At 36.2% G+C, this 25,005-nt stretch overlaps 1 protein-coding gene across 1 annotated transcript in view; it reads left to right on the forward strand.

Annotated features, from left to right (window-relative positions):
- Nucleotides 1-25,005, forward strand: part of LOC107195015 (alkaline phosphatase, tissue-nonspecific isozyme) — a 136,087-nt gene that overhangs the window by 7,654 nt on the left and 103,428 nt on the right. Inside the window, exons 3-4 of the mRNA XM_015584799.1 lie at nucleotides 15,669-15,847; nucleotides 23,966-24,173. Coding sequence (XP_015440285.1) covers nucleotides 15,669-15,847; nucleotides 23,966-24,173 — 387 coding nt within the window. The remainder of the gene's footprint in view (nucleotides 1-15,668; nucleotides 15,848-23,965; nucleotides 24,174-25,005) is intronic.

The raw sequence follows: 25,005 nt of genomic DNA on the forward strand, positions 1-25,005 counted from the left end.
GGGTTGTTGTTATTTGGGGTGGATGATAGAGTTTTTATCGAGTCCCGATTTTCCATTTTCGAAACGTCGGAGGTGACTGTACGTCCGTATAAACGCTACTAAATTGAATTCGAAAATGATACCGGTGTGGGCGGTGCTAAACGGGAGGCAGACACGTGCATTGGAGATGTTTATTCAGGCTATGGAGGCGGTCATAAATAAGGACTTTCCATCTCCCGGTTTATTACGCCGTGTCCTCGCTTCATATACGAAGGATTTTCCTGGGACTGTTCGATGATTTCAATTTCCGATAGACACGTTCCAGTATGATGTACTTTGAACCCCGTCGCGGTGAATCACCATTGGGACAGCGTGTTTTAATGATGTAATGTTGCGACCGATAACGATGTGCATTGGGACACTTGGTTAACTTTTAGTATTAAATGTTGCCAACGGCAACGATGGTTTGTTCGATGAAAATCGTGATTACTATTAATCAGTTCCCGTGGCATCTGTTGGCTTAAATAATTCCCAGAATTTTCTATAGATTGTAAAGGTAGCATTCCCCATGGATGAAATAAAAAATCTGCAGTACCAATCGCATATACTTATTATAAAAAAATTCTAATGGATTTTTATTTTATTGTTATTAAGGCATATAGTTTGCTGTATCAATAAATAACCCATGCTTTTCGTAATAAGGTAACCTTGTGACGGTGCGTTCAAGAAATAATCTTCTTACACAATACGAATTATAATATTATTATATTCAAGCCTATAATTATAATATTCAACCTCATAAATTATTTATATTTAAGCCTTATACATATACTGTAGTGGATGTCATGTAACTGGTGGAATAATCACGTAGGGGATGATTGTATGTGATAAAATAAGTCGAAAAAGTAAAATAAAACTTTTCATTTGAAACTTCGTTTTTGAAAAAATCGACTTTGAAAATGAATCTGAATCGCATGTATTCATCATAACAGCAAGTAGAAACGGATGCAATGAACAGACGCCCTAGCCGATTCCTATTCAATTGCACGCGTATGCAGAAGATTTTCAAGTTCGATTATATCGAAAACGAAACCTCAAACAAAGAAGCTTTATTCTCTTTTTTTCGACTTATTTTTTCTTATAGAATCACCTTCTGCCTGGTTGTACTACCTGACCTGAGATACATAGTATATTTTAAAATACTACCATGCGTTTCATCACTTTTTAATTTTATTCTACAAAAATGGACATGTCTACTACATCATTGATACTTTTTTGACGCTTGAAACAAAGTTAAGTTCATTTTTTGAATTTATAAACAAACGTGTATTAAGAATATAAAAATTAAACCATGAAATTAATAAACACGTGGTGCTTTATACGTTTGAGTAGATCTAGGTTCACTTTTATTTAACAAATAGGTTCATGATTTTTTATTCCAGTAAAATGACGCCAATAGGTTGGTAGAATCAAGCAAAAGCTGTATACGCCGAATTCCAGTGAAAATGTTGATTTTAACAGTAGAACTGCCGACGATAAACGAATATCTATTTCTGTATGAATGAACTAATTTCTTTACAATCATATCGTCATACAAATTGCGAATGATCTGAAAAAATATATTGTTATAACTAGACTGCGGATTTTATGTCTTTATAGCTCACAGGATTCTCTAGAGTTCACTGTGCTCAAGAGTTTGATAAATTGTGAATGAGTTTTTATTTTATTTGGAACCTGGTAGAATAATAAATGAACTAAACAGACCTTCGTTTGTCCCTAGTTCCTGTAAATTAATACCCAAAGGTCTATATTTGCATAAGCATCCGTAGTCCAGTTATAACATTTTAATCATCCTCGTAAGACTGTGGTGACAAGTCATTCTGACTTGTTTGTTAGTTCTAGTGTTAATTCTGCAAATTTCTTTAGTTCCTTTATGTTTCATCCCGCGTGTAACGTTAGAAGCCTATCATACTTATGAAGACTCGATTCACGTGGAATCTTCCAGCATAAAATTTCGAAACCAATTGGCAATATTGCTATTGAATTAGGGAAAAAAAAACGACATCGAGCACGCTACAGGCATTCGTATTTGCCGCGTACAAAAGACGAAGCCTTGTAAATGAATCTGAATAGACATCGAGCGGAAAAACTGCATTTAACCGAGCGAAGTCAAAAATAACTCGCTCGCGGCTACTTTTCCGCGACTGTATCGGTGAAACCGCGGAAACAATGGGGTTATGTACCATGTAACAACACTGTACAGGCATGTACATCGAGAGCGGGTAATAAACACAGCCCACATAGACGCGCGTTCACGTAAGTCTGGCTGCGCCTACGTAGCGAGCATGAAAGCGTGAGCTGCCTTAGCTCGATCATTAAGATGAATTGCCTGGTTGATTAATCGCTCGCCGTTTGCCGTTGACACGCTTCACTTCACGACCCTACACATTGCAATTTGTCAATTTACATTCATTGGGCGCCCGTTCTACCGCGTCCGATTCGTTTACGTTCTCGCGACACGGCCGAGATTTTAGATTTCACAGGCAATCATCGTCGAGCTGATGGTCGAAATTCGATGAAAACTTTTAATTCAAGGAGAATAGACAAACAGGATGTTCACAAAGTCTCCACTTGTTTTTTTTAGAAATTGTTGGGATAAGAAGAAGAAAATTCTAAGGGAATGTTGAACGAGTATTTTAATATACAACTGAAACAATTTCTTCCACTTACCGTTTGCCTCTACCGTTTACAATTTGTTAAAATTGCAATCATTGCGCGAGGTTTTAGATTTTGCAGGCAATCTTTATCGACGTGATGTTCTAAGTTCGAGGAATACTTTTGTTTGCTGTCTGTTTGAGTAGCAATTCAGTGATTGTGTCATCCGTGAGACTGCTTACATGGAGAAAACAGAAACACGGGGTGCCTATAAAGTTCTTATCTATTTTATATTAGGGATACCGGAAAATAATGTCATTTTTCCTTAATAAACTTTATTGTGAATTTCGAAATATACGTAAAGGTACTAATCATTAAAATTAGTCCTCATCGTTTTTTACCTAGGTTATGTTAGTGTGTAAAAACTTTCAATTAAATTCGCATGAAGTTAGTTTAGAATGCGATATCATTACACTTGCTATTTCCCAATTCTTCGGCGATACACGTGAACTTGATAAAACATCAGAGGAAAAGTCTAATTTTTTGTTGCTGGAATTAGTGGAAGAAATTTTTGAGTTGTACATTGAAATATTCTTTTAATAATATCCCGTTGGAGTTGTTTTCCTATTTTCAGTCACATCTGTAAAATTGATAGGGACCTTGTAGACACCCTAAACTTTAGAAATGGTGCCATCAACATAGATTTTCACAGAGTTATCACCTTACCACTCAACGTAATAAAATGCAATAATAAAATCGTACGATCGTCTAAAATTTTTAACAGCACTTTAAGAATGATTATCTATATGCCTAAGATTTATACCATTTCATTATGTACCATATAAAAACACCTCAGTGGTCCTTATTAAACTTTTTATTGTACTAAGTCTTCGATAATCAAGTATGCTATAAATGTGTAAACATCACAGTCTAGTGGTATTAAAGAATACTTCAAGTGAAAGTTGAACAGTTTCGTAAAGGACTCATCTCAGGATCGTAACAATTATTTAAAATGAGTGGGTAAAATTTTCTTATGCATAAAATAGTTGTAATAGTAAACATGAATATCCAAAAATATTTTGCTAATTGTAACATAAATTACTGTAAATTAGAGGAAAAAATCAATACATATTATAAGAATCTCAATTGAAAAACTGATAAGAAGACAATGCCTTTTGTGCATTTCTATCGTTTCCAAGTGTTTAAAATTCAGCATGGTGAAAAGTCTAATGACATCGTGCAATTTGGAAAGTGATGGAATCTTTAACAAAAGAAATACAGAGTCTCATCCCAGTTTTTATGAATTAATCCTTAAAATAATTTTTCGTCACAAGATCTCGTTGCAATTACAAATATCTGTACAATGTTAGGACAAAGAAAACAGTAGCATATACTTAAAAAAAAACGAATCAATAAATTGTAGTACTGATTAATAATAAGACGGTTGTTAGCATGTTTATACAAGCATATTTTTTAGATTAATTTCTCACAGCAGAAATTAGTAACGATGCATTTTTTCTGTTTATGATTTTATTAATTAACAATGAACGTAAAACTGTGTTTAAACAAATTCATGCTTACATCTTACTCTATTTTACTTATTATTAGCTGCTTCTATTATAAGTCTAAAGTTCACAGTCTATTATAAAGATATCGATGCAAGTTTCGAAAAAATGAGCAGTTGAATTAGCGCCACCCGCATTCAGTTAATTAAGTGTGTTAGTTATACCTGAACACACCAATCACAGTAAACAGCTTGTCCCCTTTGATACACGGTACGCAATATCCGGGCACAAGTGGAGTGAGTTTACCTACCATTCAGAAGATTTACAATAGGAGTTTAGCACCCTATTGACCCATGAAAAATAATATGTATGTGTTTCAGTGCTACGTTGATCTTTAAAGAGAAGACACTAAAACAGATGAGTGTATTTAATTTCATCATAAATTGTAATAAAATTTCCCTGAATTTTCATCTAACCAATCCCGCCAATTTATACCAATATTCCTCCACACAAAAGAATACGACATACAAAGAACATAATTTTGCAAATCCAGCGAATCCGTCTCATTTTCATAATACAATTCGGCCAATATCTCGTCAATATTCTGATAATTATCCCGCATTCGAATACTCTGCGACCTCATTGTCTACAGAGTCAGCATCGAAGAGCGCTAGAAGTTCCGAAAAATAATTATCAAGAAATTAATTGAATCGATTATGCATTCGTTAAACAGAATATCGATTTTCGCCGAAGTTTCATTCGCCGCGTCGGGACACGAACGAATTTTGCGGCATAAGTTCCACAGCATTTAGAGATGGATTTTACACTCTACATAACCATGCCGATCGAAAATTTGCAAATTCATCTTTCGAGTTTCCGTTAACGAAGACAGTCGTCGAATGAACTTTATCCAATGACGGGCTAACTCCTACGGCCCCCCTGATCAATAATTCATTCGCATCATCGCAGCCACGTCGACGTCGAACGAACGATTCCACGAGTCGACGGGCGCATTTGAATTTCGTGAATATCACGACTGAGAATTCCGCGAATCCGGGATTCAATCTCGCCCGGCAACTTGCGCTTCTTGCGAACTTTCAAAATTTCTGTCGCGGCTTATCGTTCGAACCGAGGTTCATCTTTTGGCTCTTGGGGAAACTTCGAACTACCACGCATCTTTTTCATGCGTCATTTCTCATAATAAAAGTGTGTTTTCTTTGTAAATATATTCATCGAAGAATGTACAGTTGACATGAACGATAGGTAGTCAGAAGCGAGACTCACATCGTGATGGAACCTACAGTGGGTGATCAAATTTATTAAACCCATAGTACGAACAATATCGTTCTTTGTGTTTGTGTAGAAATAAAATCACAATATCCAGTTTTTCATATTGGATAATTTTTAATTAACAATTTCCCACTAAAAATACAGAAACAACCCGAACTTAGCTGATCTAATTATAAAAAATACAGGTAAAATCGTAAAATCGTCAATTTATTCAAGTGGCTCTATTTATACATATAGTCATCTACTGTATACTATCAAAAACGATTTGTCACTTGATTTATTCTCAAAACGTGAATCGATTTTTAAGATTCTTTAAATCGTCGAACGATTTTGTTACTTTTGTAAAAAAAAACAAATTGATTGAAGTCGTTTCTGTTATGAGCCCCTCAATTGTTTCCATCCATTCTCAACGCCGCGCGCGAATGCATGTAACCTCGAAGTTTTTTTGTCGCGAGGAAACGTAACTCCACCCCATTGCCCAGTTCCCCAACCCCTACCATCCCCACGACGCCCCGTTAGTTCTCCGCGAATTTCCACCGAAAGAAACGTCGTACTTGTTTTATTTTAATTTGCATGCAAACGTCCCGCCGCCAGTGTTTATATGGAAATTACCTTTTATCTTATCGCCATCGCGTCGGAGAGTGGCATTTTTAAAGTACCGTCGGGGCGACGTTCCTTTTTCCGAGGACGGAAATATGCTTCCTCGCGGAGGAACGCTTGTATCTTCGGACAGATTTTTTTCCACCCTTAAATCGTACTTGTTTTACGACGGGGGCGAGTATGTTTTAAGATGACACGAGAAGCATGAAATAAGGGAAACGACGTCATTCGTGCGTGTGCAAGAATAGATACACTCTCGTTCATAAATATTTAGACGCTTATCAAATATGCAGTAAATGTTACAAGGCTCCAGGAAAGTGCCGAAAATAAATATTGTTTAGGGGATATTAAAGCTCGATGGAGAACGTTTATGCTATTACGCAGTAATAAACGTGATTTAAAATATATCATTTTTACGAAATATTATAGTTTCTTCATACAGAGCAGATGTCCTAATAGTCATGAGAGGTAGTGTATGTACCTAAATTTCTTATCGATGTTTGATTCAATGTGACATGAAAGCAAACATTAGTTTTTATGCATAGCACGTGTTCCAGGAGCGTCTAACTTATTTTAATTACAACAGTTTACGTACATATACCACAATCGAGGTGCTGTTAAATTTCTGCCTACAATTGGATGTCAGCTTCAGTCAAATTTGATTCACGAAGTAGTAATGTAACAATCATCTGAATAGTAGGTAAGGGTTAAAGAGACGAATTTATGTACAGAAAAAGTATTGTGTATTTTTCGTCGAATTTTGTTTATTGTAATATTTAAATTTACTTTAATACAGTAAGTGATCTAGAGATTGTTTTCAATGCAATTTGAATACTGAATCGGGAAATCATTTTAAAGATTTAAGTAGTACCTACCCATAAAACACTTAAATACTTAAAAATCGATGATATTATGTACCAAATGTAATTATCGGACCCGCTGCTATAACCTTCAAATGACCAATCTATGTGACATACATTAGTAACTAAAGAAACAGATATTTAAGTTATGCACATTTTTCTATTTTATAATCACGATCATATTTCATTCTTTCGAAAAGGTTAACAAAACAGCAGAATCTATTTTTCACCATAATTTAAGAATTTGTATTTTAAGATTTCCCGTTTATATTTGGATGCAAACAGTACTGTTGAACAGTTTGAAATAACTAATTAAATAGAAATGTATTTGGATTTTTATGTAAGAGAATAGAAGACTCGTGTGTTATACAGGGTATTCGACTACCTTATCAGAAGCATTAACAGATGATTCTTCGCATCAAAATAAAACAAAAATCAGGAATGACGAAATTGTGTTGGAAGCTTCATTTTCAAATTATTAACAGTTGAAAATTCAGGCCAGAAATGCCTGTAACCAGGCAATGTACATACAAGCGGTACTCGTAGGGTACGACAGTGTCGGTACGTTCACTCAGCACTGACATCGTCAAAAGAAAATGCAGCTTTACCTTGTAGCCAAAAATGTGACATGTAACACCTGCACTCGAGCCTGGACTACCTTGTCGCAACACTTCATAATTAAAGCACACACGAATCGTTGTGCAACATAAAACCTAGTTATTCGACCAAATCCACGATCACACCACGCATACAATATAAATACTAAGTAAACTAAACGTAATCTAAACTAAAACTCACTATAATAAATATATTAAAATTAATACCATAAAAATATTCGCGAGCTATTTCGTGTCGTCTAGATGTGTTCGCGTTGACGACTGACACCGAACTAACAAACCGCAACTCAAATTCTACGCAACGGACAGAAAAGTAATAAGAATGTGTAAACAACGCCTGGATATAGTACTACCTGTACACAGGGTGAACCACGAATCGTGATCAATAGAGATTATTCTATTCTTAGCAGTCTGATCGAAAATGTTTTTATCAGGTATAGCATGGTTTCAAGAGAGCTTTAACGTAATTATAGAAAATTTATTGTCAACTCTTTTTTTTCATGATTTTTCAAAGTCACTTTAAATTTTGTTGCAAATCATCTGTAATTTTTTTATGCCTATCTGTTAGAAGATGTCAAGACGAATTCGATAAGTATCATAACATAACATGTATTACTTTTGTTTTCATCTGGGTTGAGAAAAGATTAAAGAAATATTCGAACTGTAATATTACAAAGAGTGTTGTATGCTACACCATTATACGCGTTCCGATGTTGAGCTCTTGCCTACTGTTTGTAAACATTTCGTTCTGTATATTGGAACACATCTAATGATATCTGCTGATCACGATTCGTGGTTCACCCTGTATAATATTACCTGGCAACCCTTCAGCGGGGTCGCCAACAGTCGCAAGTGACGCGCAGATGTTGGGACTGTACTAATGGAAATGTACTTATCGCATCTTCGGTTACAAAGTAAGGACTTATTTTTTTTTAGAGAATGCTAGTTGCGCACCGCGACTATCATGTCCTTTATGTACTGCTTCGACGCAGATTTCCTGGTTTCAGGCTTGTCTTAGACTAATTTTTTATTGATAATAACTTGAAAATGGTGCCTCCAACACAATTTCGTTATTTTTTATTTTCGTTTTATTTCGACATGCAGGACTAGCCCTTCAAGTTTTGAATGCCAGTAGCCGAACACCCCGTATATTTCGAATTAAAACGTACAATCAGAAAAACATTATACATACTACTGAAAACAAACAACAGTACTTTATTATCTGTACTCTATCATCTATTATGAAATATCTATTACATGTCTTTCTATCTTGCCATACATAATAAATACAACATTTATTTAAACATTTTTGCACCACGCTATACACACGTATTCAGGAAAGTATATATATCCATGACAAAGATTTTCGTAATTTCATTCTTAATTATATTTAGCGGCCGTTTGAGGTAATTGTGGCAAATTTAATTTTGTATTTCTGTATCTTGTTAATTCCCGTGCAAAAATAACTTTTGTGGCTGGAACATACTTTTCACTTGCGGCAGTGGTAATTACAACCATTTAAACTTTCTTTTAGGCGCGAAAATAAATAAATCCTTTTTATCGAAGATTCATTTTATTCGTTTAAATTCATAAATTTTATTTCGAAGAAGAAAAAGTAATTGAATGATTAAATCTGGGCATATTCATGAAATTATTTTGCTAAAATACCTGGTGAAATTAAACGGTCTTCATTTATGTGAATTCTGTAAAATGTGATTAAAACGTTCGAATTACAACAATAAAACCTGCTGCTATCCCTTTTTTGGAAAATTAATGGGCGATTATGGATCAAAGAGAATTTTCGACGATAATATCCTACGGGCAGTTTAAACATCCGTTCCTCGAATTTCTGGGAACAAAGAATGGTAATCGTTAAAAATTTCTCTGTTTTCCACAAGCTAGGAAGAATTTAAAAATGAATTAATACACGATTGCGGCGGTGGTCATGCCTGCTAGAACGACCAAAGCATCCATGAGAAGTTTCATCAGCCTCCGAGGATCGGACCGCTTGAAATTGAATCAGGACGGTGCTGGATAAGTTTCCTTCTTTATTTCAGACGCAATTTTCTGCTCTTATTACAGGTTGATTCTATCTTAACGACACAAAATTTTTAGAGAAATGTTTAATAAATTTGTAATACGAGAGTTCTTATGAGAATCTAACCAAAAAATATTTGTTTTTGAAGTACTTACTATCGCTTCTTTGTTGACTCAGGAATTAAAGGCAACGTAAATGTAAGCTTGTATTGCATAAAATTTATATTATATTTTACACTGAATATATAACATGGTCAAGCGCCAACGAAAAACAATTATAGAACGTATACATAGAACGTAAAACATTTCATGAGCTTAATTATCTGCAGTTGACGCGAGTTGATCAAATTTCACACTGGATATCAGCCTGTCGTTAACTATCCGCAGAAGTGGCTATAAGTTTCGATGCTTGCGCTTGTGCGCAATTGTCGAGGTTTGGGTTTTGATGGTAACTATCGGTTTCTTGGTTTAATTGCAAGTCATTGCAAAGTGGATACCTGTTCTTGACAGAACTTCACCGCGGTCTACGGGTCGAGTTGTGTAGAAGGAGCAGCAAGTATTCAACCTAACCCAGACCTAACCACAGATGAGGTGTAGGGATAGATTTTACATCCAATTTATGTATGTCTTGTCCCGATTTTCTTTTGACGTTAGAGTCTCTTTATAATCTTAGTGTCATTCCCAATGTTATCGTTAAAACAGGAATGATTGGTTATTATTTGCACGGATGCCGCATTAATCCGCTGACTGCATTTGTGAATTACAATGGACGCCTACTCTATCACTTTAGTGACAATATTTGGAACATTTCTTGACGATTGGTTGTTCGAACCGTCTTTAAATGACATCTTAACATTAGAAAGACGGTCTTAATGTCGTTAATTATCGCGAGCAAACATTGTTTATAAAAAAATGTATTTTAAAAAGAGTTTAAATCGTCTTAAAGTGACTCATGATTCATGATTTCACAAATTTTTTGCAATATACCAAAAAGATGTAGTGAACGGGTTAAATGCTTCGTTCATATTACGTGTTACCTAATGTGATTTCGCAGGAAAAGAAAATAGATGCGATGCTTCGATTTAAACGATGATTATAATGCGCATGAAAAATGACGCGCAGAAGTACATATTTTTCCCGTATCTATCTCATATTACCTTCACACGCTTCTATTTTTATCCGTTTTTATATCTTTTTTATTGCATTTTCATCTAATAATACGTATCTCGTGATATAAGGATCCTAATGCGCACATAAAATTACCTTCTGGAAATTAGTAAACGTTCACACATAAATTTATTTACACACCTATATTTATACACCCTATAATAATAAACAATAACATATAGTAATGACTAGACTGCGGATTTGATGCATTTATAGTCTATATAGGTCTGCAAAATACAATAAAAAACAAAACTTTCATCAAATCCAATCAGTGTTCTAGTTTATTCCGAACCTAATGTGATACTTAAGAAAAAGAAACAAATTTCTACATTTGCTCTACTCTGTATGCATTGCTTTAGAAAATACCATTTTGCATAAAAATCCGCAGTCTAGTAATAACTCTACTATAATATAAAGTATAAAAGTTTTGAAGAATTTTCTGCAGATGATATTACTGGCATGGTTTTGTGGAAGCAATAAACGATCCCGTTAATGTATTGCATTACGAACCGATGTCAATGTGTCAATTGTTGTTCAGAATAAAAATTTACGTAACTGAGTGCGTTCTACTGTTTTAAAACAGAATTCAGTGTAACCTTTTATAGGCTCCATTTACTTGTCATAATTGTAGACGAGTTTTGTACAATAAACATTCCAAATTCCGTAAAAATCAATTGTGATCGGTATAAAGAAGCTGCTTTGTTAATTCCAATATACAACACACTGTAAATTTATTAACGTAATGTATGCAAATACATTCAATAGTAGTGATATACATAAAATTTGTCTTCTGAAATAAAGATTTGTATTGAAAATAAATGTTACAAATGACTTGTTACGTACATTGTAAATTTATTGTTAAATTATAATTAAAAAATGGTGTCAGTGTACATTTTTATGGCAAAACACGTCAAGACTTTTACACTGATCCAATAGTATTGAAGACCGAATTGTCCTTATGTCCTTCGAATACCCCTAATCGAACCAGTGCGTCCAGGGACATGTCAATCCGTTATGCTAAATCATAATTGAAGGTCCAGATACCAAGATCAAAGGATGGAGAGCGTCGCTTTAATGAAGGATCTTGTATCCACGCACTCGATCCGATTAGCATCCGGACGTTCTAACGTCGGCCCACTTAACGTAATTGCTAATCCCTCCGGGAACACAGATTCCCGCGTACCGATCTAATCCGTATCTGCCGAGGAGGATACATTCGCTCGCTGTCGCCAAAAATGTCCGACAAATAACCGCTTAATTAAAATACAATTCCCATCAACGAAAGTATCCCAACTACGCTGACAAAAATCTTCTGTAACCGCATATTTCAAAATGGTCATTGATGAAAAGGCTCGACGATTTCTTTGAACCCCCTTTTGCCATGACCCTCCTTTCCCTTACTGTTATTTCTCTTTCTTTGAAAGATTAATAATATCTTTGACTGAATAAGTTGAGAAGTTACTGATCCAGTCGTGGAGGACACTGTGTTTTTCATTTCGACACTTAGAAATCTGAAATTCTTTACTGCATTAGCTGTAAATCATGCTGAAGCATGATCTCTTAAACAACATGTCGCTACAAAAATTTCATTTTTGAAAGTTGTTCTGATACAAGTGTAAGAGTTACTGTCATGTAGATTTGGAAACGTATATTCATGTTGGCCTTTAAGATTTATTCAAAAATCAATTTATGGAAAAACTTTCTTGTAAGTGTACTGATGCACTTGCCAAAGAAATCGTACCATAGGATGCATGAGCTTGTTAAACACTGCAAAACTTTTCACTACAATTTTCTTCTAACTTCACTTGGAAGAAAGCTATAGCCTAGCCTGGTTGCTCGAGTCACTGTATACATATAGTGTATTGTATGATATTGCAAGCAATGTCCCGACAATAAATTGTTTCAATTAAGTATTGAATACACCAAGAAAAAATATTAAGATAGACTTCGTTCAAACAATCTTCAAATTTTTTTATTCGGATTATAATTCTGCAACTAAACAATTTACTTTATTGAAAATGTTGCATATGTTTTACCAACGGTAAAAAGAACACAATGACATAAAACACTTAACAACTTCATACAACATAAAATTGCCCGCATAGCAAATTCAGAATTGAACGTAAAATGTGAAAAATTTATCCTTCTACATGACTCTTGGAAAACTACATTACATTTTAGTATAATATATTTGTTAATTTCATATGTCCAATTCATTCTTATATTTACAGAAATGTGTTCTTTCAAAAAATTTCAACTTCTATATTCGCTTATCCATTTTGTGAACAAGTCTTAAACGAAAGTATATTTCTTCACTTATTTCTTCGAAATTCTAGAATCACAAGTAATCGTATATCTTGTTTACCGTCTTCCTTTACAATGAAAGAATACGATGAAATCTAATCGGTAAAATTAGGTATACAATATACCAGTTTCCGTTACCTTTCTACCTACTTCCTTTTTCCTTTCTCGAGCCTCCTTTTCAATTTTTTCCAAACAAACTGTCTTTCTAGTTCTCTTGAGCTTAAAGCGAAACTTCCAGTCACTTGACTTTTTATTGAATTTTCCGTCCTTCGTGCAATACCTCCCTTTATACTGCTCTTTTTAGAAATAATAGCTTTTCTTTATCAAGTGACACTACAAACATTCTTTTCACCTAAAATCTAATTTCCATTTCAACTTACACTTAGTCCTATTCAATTGCGAAGACTTATGTGGATACATACACAGGGTGTTAATAAAAATGTGGGACACTTTCATCTGGTGGATTCTACACACCAAGCTAAGAGTAAAATAAAAAATGACGAGATTGCGTTCGAGGTTTTGTTTTCGAGTTATTAACTGTTCAAAATACGGGTACAGTACTCGTGAAATACGTCTGGCGCGGTGGGTTATACTACTTACTGCAGTCAATTTTCAGATAATACACGGCCTCAATAAATGACACAGTGAAACTAATGAATTAAATAAAATGAAATGAATGAAACCAATTCGTCAAATAGTTGAAGATCGCCGCGCTGAAGTATTATAGAATACAGGTGGATTTATATTATCCGTATCCGACAAATAATAGTTCCGTATTGGCAACGTTCAAACACAGGTACGAGTATACATATCAGTTCGTCGAACGGAGGTATCCGATCAGGCAATCAACAGAAAGTCACTTGACGGTAAACATGTTACAATTACAGCGCCACCAAACAATGGTTTATTATACATCAAAAAAACGTTTTCCGTTGTGTTATACCGATACGTGTCCGTGCTGATACGATACGGTACGGTACGTATAAACACCTATATTTAAATGCAGTGAAGAATACCTGTCTCATCGGATACGTTCCGTGTCTGTACGGATAATATAAATCAACCTTAACTCGGCAAGGCTCAACGAACGAACATTGCGTGACGCAGTGCAAGCAAATAATGCTACGCAAACAGCCTTCTTCCCAGGAAGCCGCCAAGAAAAACCAATAATATCACCAGCATGTAGGCTCACGACGCGTCACTTACCGTTGACAGCCATACTGACTGGCACATTTTCCAGACAATGTTCATTCACAATTGCAACCTAAAAAAATTTCACACCTAACCCAGACCGAGTTAAGTTTAGTTTAGAACGTTGTCTCCCGGGAGAAGGAATTTCGATATACTCCTCCAAGGCCCAAGACTTTCCAACTGTCCCAACTTTTCGAGGCCCGGGCCACATGGAGGTGGGGAAGTACTCGTGAGGGGGGCGGAGAATCATTAGGATCGTCCCATCCCTACCTAGTTTGATAAGTTATGGAGTTAGACGTTGGGGCAACCGATCGTTCGTCTCCTGAAGTGAGTACCAGCTCACTCTTTGTTTCACCCACAGACCGAGTCAGTACAAATGGGGGTTTCATCGTATGTCACGTCATCATTGAGAGAGAGCTATATCGCCTACTTCAGTAACCCACACCTTTTTTTTTTTTTTTTTTTTAACGTAGGGGAAATGCCTTATGCACACCTCGAAGTCCTGGGGTAGGACTCCGAGGTAGTGTGGGACTCGCACCCACTAAAACCCCTACGACAGCCTTCTCGGGCGGAACCATTTTTTTTTTTTTTTTTTAACGTGAGGAAATGCGTTACGCACACCCCCGCTCCACCCCCAAGGGGGGAGGGGCGGGGGTAGTGTGGGACTGGCCCCCTGGGCTGGATGCCCAGGAGGAATACCCACTAAAACCTCACGGTGGCCGGGCTCGGCACTGTACGGGGAGGCACCGGGATCTCTTGCGAACACTACCGGTACCTCCCCAGCGCCGGCTCCGTCAAGATGTCATTGACGGAGCGCCCTCTCTGGCGGGGGGGAGGCAAGAAGCCCCCCCCCCCCCATTGGACCGCGGGTGCCACAGTCCCGCGGTCTCCACCTCTCCCTTTTAGTCGCCACTTACGACAGGCAGGGATTACCGTGGCCGTATTCTCTATTCCCCGGTCCACAGGGATCACCGCTCAGTAACCCACACCTAACCCAATCCAGCGTGTAGGCTCACAACGCGTCACTTACCGTTGCCAGCGATATCGACTGGAACATTTTTCAGACAACGTTCATTCACAATTTCCAGTTGTCCCCCAAGTCTCTAGAAAGAAAGAAACGCGCATGATTAAAAGATTTTCACAAAAACGACCTTCCTCCCGATGCTATAAGCCCAAACACATGGCCCTAACAACCCTGGTCCAAATATATACTCGCCACCTTCAAGAACGATATTACACCGATCAATTGATTCAGCTTCTCTCCATCAAGAGTTTATCTCCCGTGGACCCACGGGGGCGCAGGTGGCGAGGTTGAGGGGTGGTTCTCGATAAAGTCAGCCGTTGGAAGACAAACGATCCGCGGCGAGAATCCAGCCGAGTGATTTACGAAACACGTGCACCGAAAGCTCGTCCATCCAGCTGGATTTATCGCGGTGCCGATAATCAAACTTTTCTGTTCGCAGGTAAATCGACGGGGCTGGTCACGACCACGAGGGTGACACACGCGACACCCGCGGCGCTTTACGCGCACGCAGTCAGCCGTTACTGGGAGGACGATGGCAAGGTGCCACCTGCTGCGCGGACCTCTTGCAAGGACATCGCACGTCAGCTGCTCGAGGACGAGCCTGGTCGTAACATCAACGTACGGGATTATACAATATTTCGGCTTAACCGGCTTTGTCTCCAGCTTCTCTGACTCCGCGCCGTCTTTTATGTCTGTTTGTGGTTCTTCACTTGGCCCGATACGTGCGGAGTTTTCTGATTTCGGAGATGTTTGTATGGAGGAAATGTGATGTTTCGCAAAAATTATGCACTTTCCTAATAGCATAAGCGTTCTATGTCGAGCTTCAATATCTCCTAAACAATATGTATTTCATACTAACAGCAACTTCCTAATGTCCTGTCACATTTGCTGCATGTTCGATGAGTGTGCTAATGTTTATGAACTGAAGGGTATGTGCATACAGGGTGTCCGTTTCAACTGGATCCGGTGGAACATCTCGTAAGGAACTGATGTTATGAAAAAAATGTTCTTATAAAAGTCGTTTAGTATGAAGGGGGACATAATGTGGTATAAATAATTTTTTGGTAGGTCGAGTAGTGGTGGAGATTCCAAGGTCAAGTCACCTTTTTTTTAACGGAATTTTTTTTATTCTTTGTATGATAGCGTTTGTTCAGACACGTTCAACGATATGCCATGTAAGATTATTCAGTGTAGTAGGAGATCGTAAGTTAGTGAAAGTCGAAGGAGTTAGATCAACATGGTGACACGTCGTGTGCTACCAAACCCTAGATAACTGTGCTACAGAGTCACATTAGACCCGGGATTCTCATTGATCCGACTACTTATCACCTCACTAATTTACGACATCTTACTACACTTAATGACTTGATGTGAAACATCGTTGAATTCGTCTCGATAAACCCTATCGTAATATGACGAAAAAAGAGTATCTTATTTAAAAATATTAACTTGACCTTGATATCTCCCTCACTACCATATCTACAAAAAAATTATTTATGGTATATAATATCCACCTCCATAAAAAACAATTTTTATAGGAAAGTTTTTGTGGTATCTTCAGTTCCTTACGAAATATTCCACCTGGTCCAGTTACAACAGACACCCTTTAGACTCTAGATTCTCCGAGGGTTTTATTTCGCCTCGCGATTTGAAGTACAAGTGATGGAGCAGGAAACGTTGAATATCGAACGTGGAGTCCATAAGTTCAGAATTTCTATTCCAGTCTTTGGTTTATACTTGTACAATGGTTACTGACATTAATATTTGAACAGCATGAAACAGTGGTCTTACAATTTTCAGTGTTAATTTTTCGTATAATAAATGATGAAGGAAATCTTGCTATGGGACAAACGTCGCAAAAATTTTCAGACAAACGATGTGCCTTCGATATATTCAACCCAATTATTTATTACATATTTAAAAATTCATATCGACGAATCTTGTAATTAGAATAGAACACTAATTTTTGTGAAAATCAATCAATGAATTGTTCAGTATCTCCAGTGGAGTGAAATGGTCATTTTTAAACATACATAGTGTACTATAATCGTTAGATTGCATTGAAATTACTGGAGAAGATTTAATTTATGTATTATGTATATTCCTTTAATTATTAATGTCAACTGCACGTCATATAGTGTTTAAACCACAATACGAACCTTAAGTGAGGATAATTCTTGCACGCATATGCTATTCTCTTTACTCGAATCTCTTGCAAATATATTCAATCGTGACAAAAATATCATTAATTTATTAGGCTTATTATGTATATAACATTACAGTTTACAGTTTTAAACTGTTGATCCACGCGAATATTTTTCATGTAAAGCGAATATTTTTAGTCGTTATTTTATTATTATTCTCATTACACAAAGCGAGACATGAAATGCGTGGCATGAAAATTTGTAATATCTCCCATTATTGATTTAAAAATGCTTCGGGCAAAAATATATCAGCAAACAATTCCATGTATGCGTTCGATGCCGTTCCGATCGCGTGCGCCAGTGTTCGAAAAATATTCGATAGGGGCGAAAACGTTAAAAAATTCCGAATTAAAACAAATCGTTCGCGCCGCGGATGAGATATCATGGTGAATAGCAAATTCCGCATCACGGTACCATCACGCAATTTATTATGGATGTTTCGAGGTTATTCGATATAGCACGGCGATAGATGAAAAAGGAAATCGTCGCTCGAATCTGAAAAATTGTTCTCTGCCGGACAATGGATTTTGAGAACGATGAAATACTCGTACGCATTGGCTCTCTAATGCACTTACAAAATCGTAGCGTTCGGTCTCAAAAATGTCCCCTCGGTTATTCCCATTTGTGATCAATACAAGTGATTTCGGTTGAATGAGAGCTCACGAAGAAACAATAAGTTTAACATTTTTGCTCTTCCACTATTTACCCCGACACTTTATTCTGTTGATGGATAAAATGTCAAGTTAAAAGGCAAAGATTAAGCAGACAGGACACGATAGCGTGTAACTTCTTTTCCTCCATCACTTCGAAACGTTCAAAATGTATATCATGGTTTTTCTAAAAAATGCTCGGAATAATTTAGTAGAAACATGATTTTCACATAAACAAATTTTAGTAAATAATTCTCTACATAAAGCTCCCCCCTTTTAATACACAGCTTGCAACGTTCCAAAAGTCCTTCAAAGGCCTTAGGGAAATTGATTTTCAGGATGGCTTTTAAGCAACTGGTTACGGTACTTGGAATTTCAGAAATGTGCTCATATGATTTTCTCTTCATTTGAAATTTCATTTTTGGAGTAAACAGAAGTCTGGTGAAGCTAATTCCGGCGAATAGGGTGAATTCCATTTTACAAAGAAGTAATGAAACGATTTCTCAGAAGAATCCAACGAGTACAATCGAATTTGTTCCGAAGTGGACCGTGGTGGCTTGTCTTCAAACTTCGACAACAGTGAATCAATTTTTTGCTGAAAAGCAAGTAAAAAAATTCTTGCATCCACCCTATTCGTCAGATTTAATTCCAGTAATTCAACGTGGAGATTTTAGTTGGGCCAACTTGGAGTCGAAATTCTTAAACCGAATAAGTCGATGATCTGGGTGCTCAGATCAGACTAATGCAAGAACAAAACATTGATTGCGGACCAACTGAACATCGATGGACTAGAATTAGACCTACTTAGATCTGAGCGGCTGGAATCAGATCAATCCTGAACGCAGATACTTGAATGACAGCAACCCAGAAGTGAAAGACTCGAAGGAGAACAATCCAGAGCTGAGGGATTCAAATCAACTCAATATTGAGCCAAAATATTGGAATCAACCTGGGCTTGTAAGACAAGAATAACATCAATTAAGAGTAGAGGGACTTGAATCGGATGAACCTGGAACCGAGGGAATTGGACAAACTCAAGAATTAGAGATAGCAATGGGACCAATCCAAGGTCGAGGTTACCCACCACTTCGCAGTCCACCGATTCAAAAACCTAAAGAGGGCCATAGGTCTAATGTCTCAGGTTGATCCAGGAATACTTGAACGTGGTTATCTTGAGCCATGGATCTCCAGAGATGTTTCTAAATGCTGAGTTAGCCCGCCTCGTGTCTCTGATCCTCTAGTTAGGCCGATTTCAATTTCAGTGTGTTACATTTCTCCAATTGTTCTATCCCTGTCCTAGGTGGGTCCAATTCGACTAGTTCGTTCCTGGAGTAGTTAGACTCCTGCATTCCGCGCCAGATTGAATCGATACGAGTCTGTCGATTTTTGATTAAACGAATTCCTGTTATTCAGTGCTAGTTCGTTCTCAGTTGAGTTCTAGATTGGTCTGATTCGAGCATCTCGATTCTGAATTTGTCGAATTTAAATCTTTTTGTTTCTTATTGTCAGTCATAACTTCAGATCGTTCCAGAATAATTGAGTCACGTTGAAAATATCTTAAGTTTTTTCCTCGAACACCAATTACTGCTAGATATATTAGTATTATAGCAGGAGTAAGTATTAACAAAAGGTCGTACGAACATCTAAAAATTTACTCCCTACCGCAGGTTACTAAACGATATTACAATTGAATGATCGCTCCAAGTCATTTCGCATTACATTCTGTTTCCGTACACTTTTGGTAACTAAAGTTTGTCCGACCTCTTAGGCCTAGTTTTCCATAGCTTCGGTTAACCTCATTAAAACGGAACTATCCGGAAGATAAGTTTCATCGTTTCCTCGGTAGTAGTAGAGTGAATTTTTATAAATACTCGGGAAGAATACCACCTTAAACACTTCTGCTCCATCTCCACTAGGCAGGTCCTCCTTGAAACCTTCCACGAGCAAACCGCTAAAAGTTGGGAGTTAAAAAAGGATTAAAAACTTGCGTATCGATGAAACATTACAAATGCAACAATAAAACTTCTTTGTTTGTGGTTCTTTGTGAATGAATATTTTTTGAACGTATTGCTGAGATTTTTCTGATTAAAATGGTACCAAGCACGATATAATTTTGATTATTTGTAATCTATTAAAAGCGATAATCCAGGAAAATTAATTACACGAAACAAATAAATATAATTCAAATTATATCGTGTTTGGTATCATTTTAGTCAGAAAAATCTCACCAATATGTTAATAAATGAAGTAAATTATGAATAATGAGATAAATTTGTGAGGGACAGAATTTGTGTCAGTCTTTTACAAATACTCACAAACGGTCCTGAGTTTCGAGCGTTTATCAGGAATATACTCTATTTTGAGTTATATCGAGTAGATTTTGTAGAATTATTTCGACGATCGACAATAGGATTACGAAGAGGAATGGAGACATCTCACAATATTCGGTTGAGCATGCTGAAAATCAACGAAAGTTTATATTTTAGGCTGTTTAATCTGGAATTTTGAATGCTCTTCGATGGAATTCTAGCATCGATATAAGTAGAAAAAACTACTCTGCCGTTAAAACGGCTATAGCTTTTGTAGGGAAGCCCCATGCAAAACTTCCTGCTCATTAAAGTCAGCCTGGTCGGAGTTCTCGGGGGAGTCCCCCCCAGATAGAAGGAATTAAAGGTGTGCGGGATAACTCTGCCGGTTGAATTGAAGCTCTCCGATTCAGTGGCCGTATCGGACCAACGAGTGGAATTTATTTTGCTGGGGTTGATCAGGCGGATGGTACGATTGTGTGGTTTAGGAGTAATTTAAGAAACAGTAGCGCAACCAACGGTACTTGTTCAAGAAATAAAAATAAATAATTGAATTTACTTGACAAAAATTTTTTTGTGGTTGTTTCATTTTTTCGGAAAAATTGGGTTTGAAAATTTTTTTTTTAGAGGTGGAATTCACTAGCTGAATTTCTCAAACCATTTGTTTTTAAAACCGAAAACTTATGTGGAAATATGTGTTATATGCTCAATTTATGAGTAACGACCGGTGACATGTTGCGAATTTGTACCGCTTCTAGAAAAAAAAATCACACAGAAATCTCCCCTCCGTGTAGGATTCAGTTCATATTTGCTGAAACAGCTCGGATCTAAAGTTGCCATATAACTTTTGAACGTGATTACATTACGTATTTTATTGTTTTCAGAACTATCCTTCACGATAAATAAATGATTGGAATAAATTGTTTCGATCGTAGAAATTCAGTTTGGAATATTTGTATCAGGTCATTACATAAATTTCGTGTTTTCTTGGACAAACTGTCGATACATTCGTATACGTATTAGGACACTTAACAAAAATACAGAAACGTTACAAGAATTATAAAATAGTTGAAGGTTTGAACTAAATATCCTTAGGGGATGTTAGAGATCGATGGAGAACGCTTATGCTATTATTAACTAATAAATGTGACTTAAAATATATCATTTTTACGAAACATCACGTTTGCTACTCACAGACTAGATATCGTAATAGTTATGACCGATAGTGTATGTGTTCATAAATGAATTCCTTTGAATAGTAAAATATTCATCAATGAATAACTTTAAACGTTTAGAGTTCATTCTATTACTGAAACAAATTTGATATTCCATTATCGATGTTTCTTAATTGATTGGAGTAATTAACCAAATGTATGAAATAGTGTAATTGTTTTCTGCGAAAGGAAATACGAATATTTACAATATTAATCCCAAAATAATGAGAAATCACAAAGAAGAGGTTTATCCTTTAAATAATTGTTGATTTTTATACATTTATACGTACTTCAAATAAAGTTTACTTAAAACAATACAAAATAAAACAATACAAAACATTTTAAAATGCTCTGACAGAAGTGAAAATCCGAAACGAGGTTTGGATCGTAGGTTTACAGCTGACAGAATATGTATTTAATTTACGTGATTTACGTAAAGTGTAAATTAACGCCAAGTGTTAGTACCGAAATAAAAAAAACTGGATAAATCGGAAAGGAATTCATGTTTGGTTAACTCCTTATGGAAACTGAATAAACTTCGTTAACTGGAAGAAGATCAGCGGTTGTGAAAATAATGTGAAGTTATCGAAGTTTACTTATGTAAATTTGGTGCTTTTAAAAATTCAATGTTTTATTATGATAATGTCGCACTGCAGCTTTGAGCACCAAAACATTCAGCTATTCGTTTCTTGAAATCATTCGAATTTGAATGAAATCATATCAGAAAAAGGATCGTAAAAGGAATTAAAGAGATCCGCCAAGGAAACTATCAAACATTAATATAAACTAATAAAATTGGGTTACATAATTGTTGTATGTAACTTCATACAAAATTTTTCCATTCATTTTTGCTATACAGAACTAAAAACTGTTATGAGGAAGAACGAAGAACAGCACCAAATAATCTTATGTGGATTTTACGTAATTAGCAATTTTAAATATCTTTCGCTAGTATCTGTGGTATTTTACTTTCTAATTAATATTCTCTATTGTACCATTCCTTTTTATGTTAATCAACATGAAAGTGGATTGAAAGTTGAAGTCTTCTGTAAAAAAGACATTATTTCTGCAGCATTACAAAATAAGCTTTAAAATTTCTTTGAATTTGTTTGTTCGTTTTTTTAATAATTCCGTGGAATTCATGATTAAGTTGGCAATTCCCAGAATTATTTACTCGGATTTATTCGAGACGACAGTTTTATAAAATATTACACAATTCCCGTGCACGTTTTTCACCGGTGACGTTAAAATATAAAAGCATGCGATGTATGTAGGTCGCGTGCTTGGAGTCTTCCTTGCACGCGACTTCTATTTCTAATACCTGTAAAAAAAATGAAAGAAACAAATCCTACAATCACTGAAATGGAAAATCTCGGAGGCAACGAAAAGAACGCTTCACTTCAGTTGACTTTGATATTCTGCAAAATTGCTTCTGGGATTACGATGTCCGATGGAACACGAGCGCACGTATGAGAACTCTCGAAAACAGTCGCTTCGAGAATGAAAGGCGCGAAAAAAAATTAGAACAAACTGTGAACTGGTTATACTTGACCTTTTTGACGTATTTTGAATTATTAATGAATGTTATATTAACAAGAGCAGACCAGGAGAAACTAACAAAGCAGAGGCAAATTTTTATTTAGTAAGGGTTAAAAAAAATTACTGAATTTTCGATATTATAAACTCACAGCACATGCGTATCTGTGATACACTGTGAAAAAGTTTTTCTTTTATTTTAATTGATTTACTATTTGCTGTATAATTACAACTTGAATATTCCATGTGATGATACATACCTATTTTAAACTGTTAAAGAAATAATAGACAATATTCAACACAATATGATTGGCTTTCAATTAACAAATGGCTTTCGAAAGTGGATCGCGTAAATTTTAGGAATCACGAATTCGAATTACGACGAATTGAGTTAAACACATTATTCAGAGCCATAAGCTCACATAAAACTACATTCATAAATAGTAAGTTCGAATGAAAATTCTATCGTTTTACCAACAGTATTTTATTAACAAAATGGCTAATATCCAGCATTTCCAAGATAAACGTGGCAATAAACACATCGCAAAAGAAATCAATTTAAATGCACAAAAAGTACCTTTTTATAAGACCTATTAGAATCATTCGTAAAAAGTCTCGAGAATTTCCGTAGGACTGACTAATCAGACGATCGAAACAGATTTCTCGTGCTTTCGAATGGAGCCAAATGTTAATGCCACAGATCCGATCCGTCTCGGAATTCGGTTCTTCCTCAAATGATCGCCAATTGTCCAACTTTATTCCTCGAAATCCAGTTTTATCCGGTCCGATAAAATACACAGCAATAAAGTCACCGATCGATCCGTAGGTGGTTCTCGGCGGGGGCAGGCGTCATTTCGTCCCGAAAGTGATCCAGGACCCGGAGGAGCCGGATAAAGAGGGCAGACGATTGGACGGAAGAAATCTGATCGAGGAATGGTCCAGGAACCACCGGTTGCGGAATGTGGCCGCGAAATACGTCGCTAACAAGGAGCAGTTCGAGAACGTTGATCCGCGGAAAGTGAGCCATCTACTCGGTAACGAACAGAAATACCAATTTTTTTTCTATCGATGATTGACACGAGAGGGAGGAATTGGATTGTACCAAAAGTTTCCAAATTGAAGTTAGCACAGCAATATTTCATATTATATTCATGTTTTTTTTATCAACAATTACTAAAATTAGTTTATTTCTGGTGTGAAATATTGCTTGTGATAATTATACAAACACTGAAAGTAGCTAAGGTATATCTTCTTCAGAATGGTGGAAAAAGTAGTAATCGAAGCCCTGTGAATGTAAACATGATTTTAGATTGTCATTTCTTTGTCTCCCGTTCCAATTTGAGTTGCGAGGAGTTAGTTTCATGCAGCTGAATGACGAATACGGTGGATAGACAAAACTGTGATGTAACTTCTGAGATTGAAATGTTATGTAAGCTCTCGACTCGTGAAACCAAAAGTTTCGACCGTGGTCCTTTCTACTATTTTGAAGAAGAATTATCAGAACCATTCCTAGAGTTTTCATAATTATTGTAAACAGTACATCTGTTCAAAAGATTAAACATTTTTAATATTTCATAATAAAGAGCGTCATCAATTATCAGAAAATGGCTGTTTTAATTTGAGTTCAGGAACTTTTGTGGCAGACCGTGTGTGTACATGATCAGTGATGTTGATAGACGATAGCGTGTCCGAGGTAATAGCAGATATAGTTTCTAGGAACGCTCAACAGATCATTTAGAAACAGAAATTAAAATATTATATGATTATTGCACAATGTTACATTAGAACGAAGCACTAAATTATTGCATTTTGAAGTTCTCATAACTGGAAAAACATATCTTTTGTAATTTAGCATACTATAAGATA

Source organism: Dufourea novaeangliae, unplaced genomic scaffold, assembly GCF_001272555.1.
Source record: "Dufourea novaeangliae isolate 0120121106 unplaced genomic scaffold, ASM127255v1 scaffold2, whole genome shotgun sequence".
NCBI lineage: Eukaryota > Metazoa > Arthropoda > Insecta > Hymenoptera > Halictidae > Dufourea > Dufourea novaeangliae.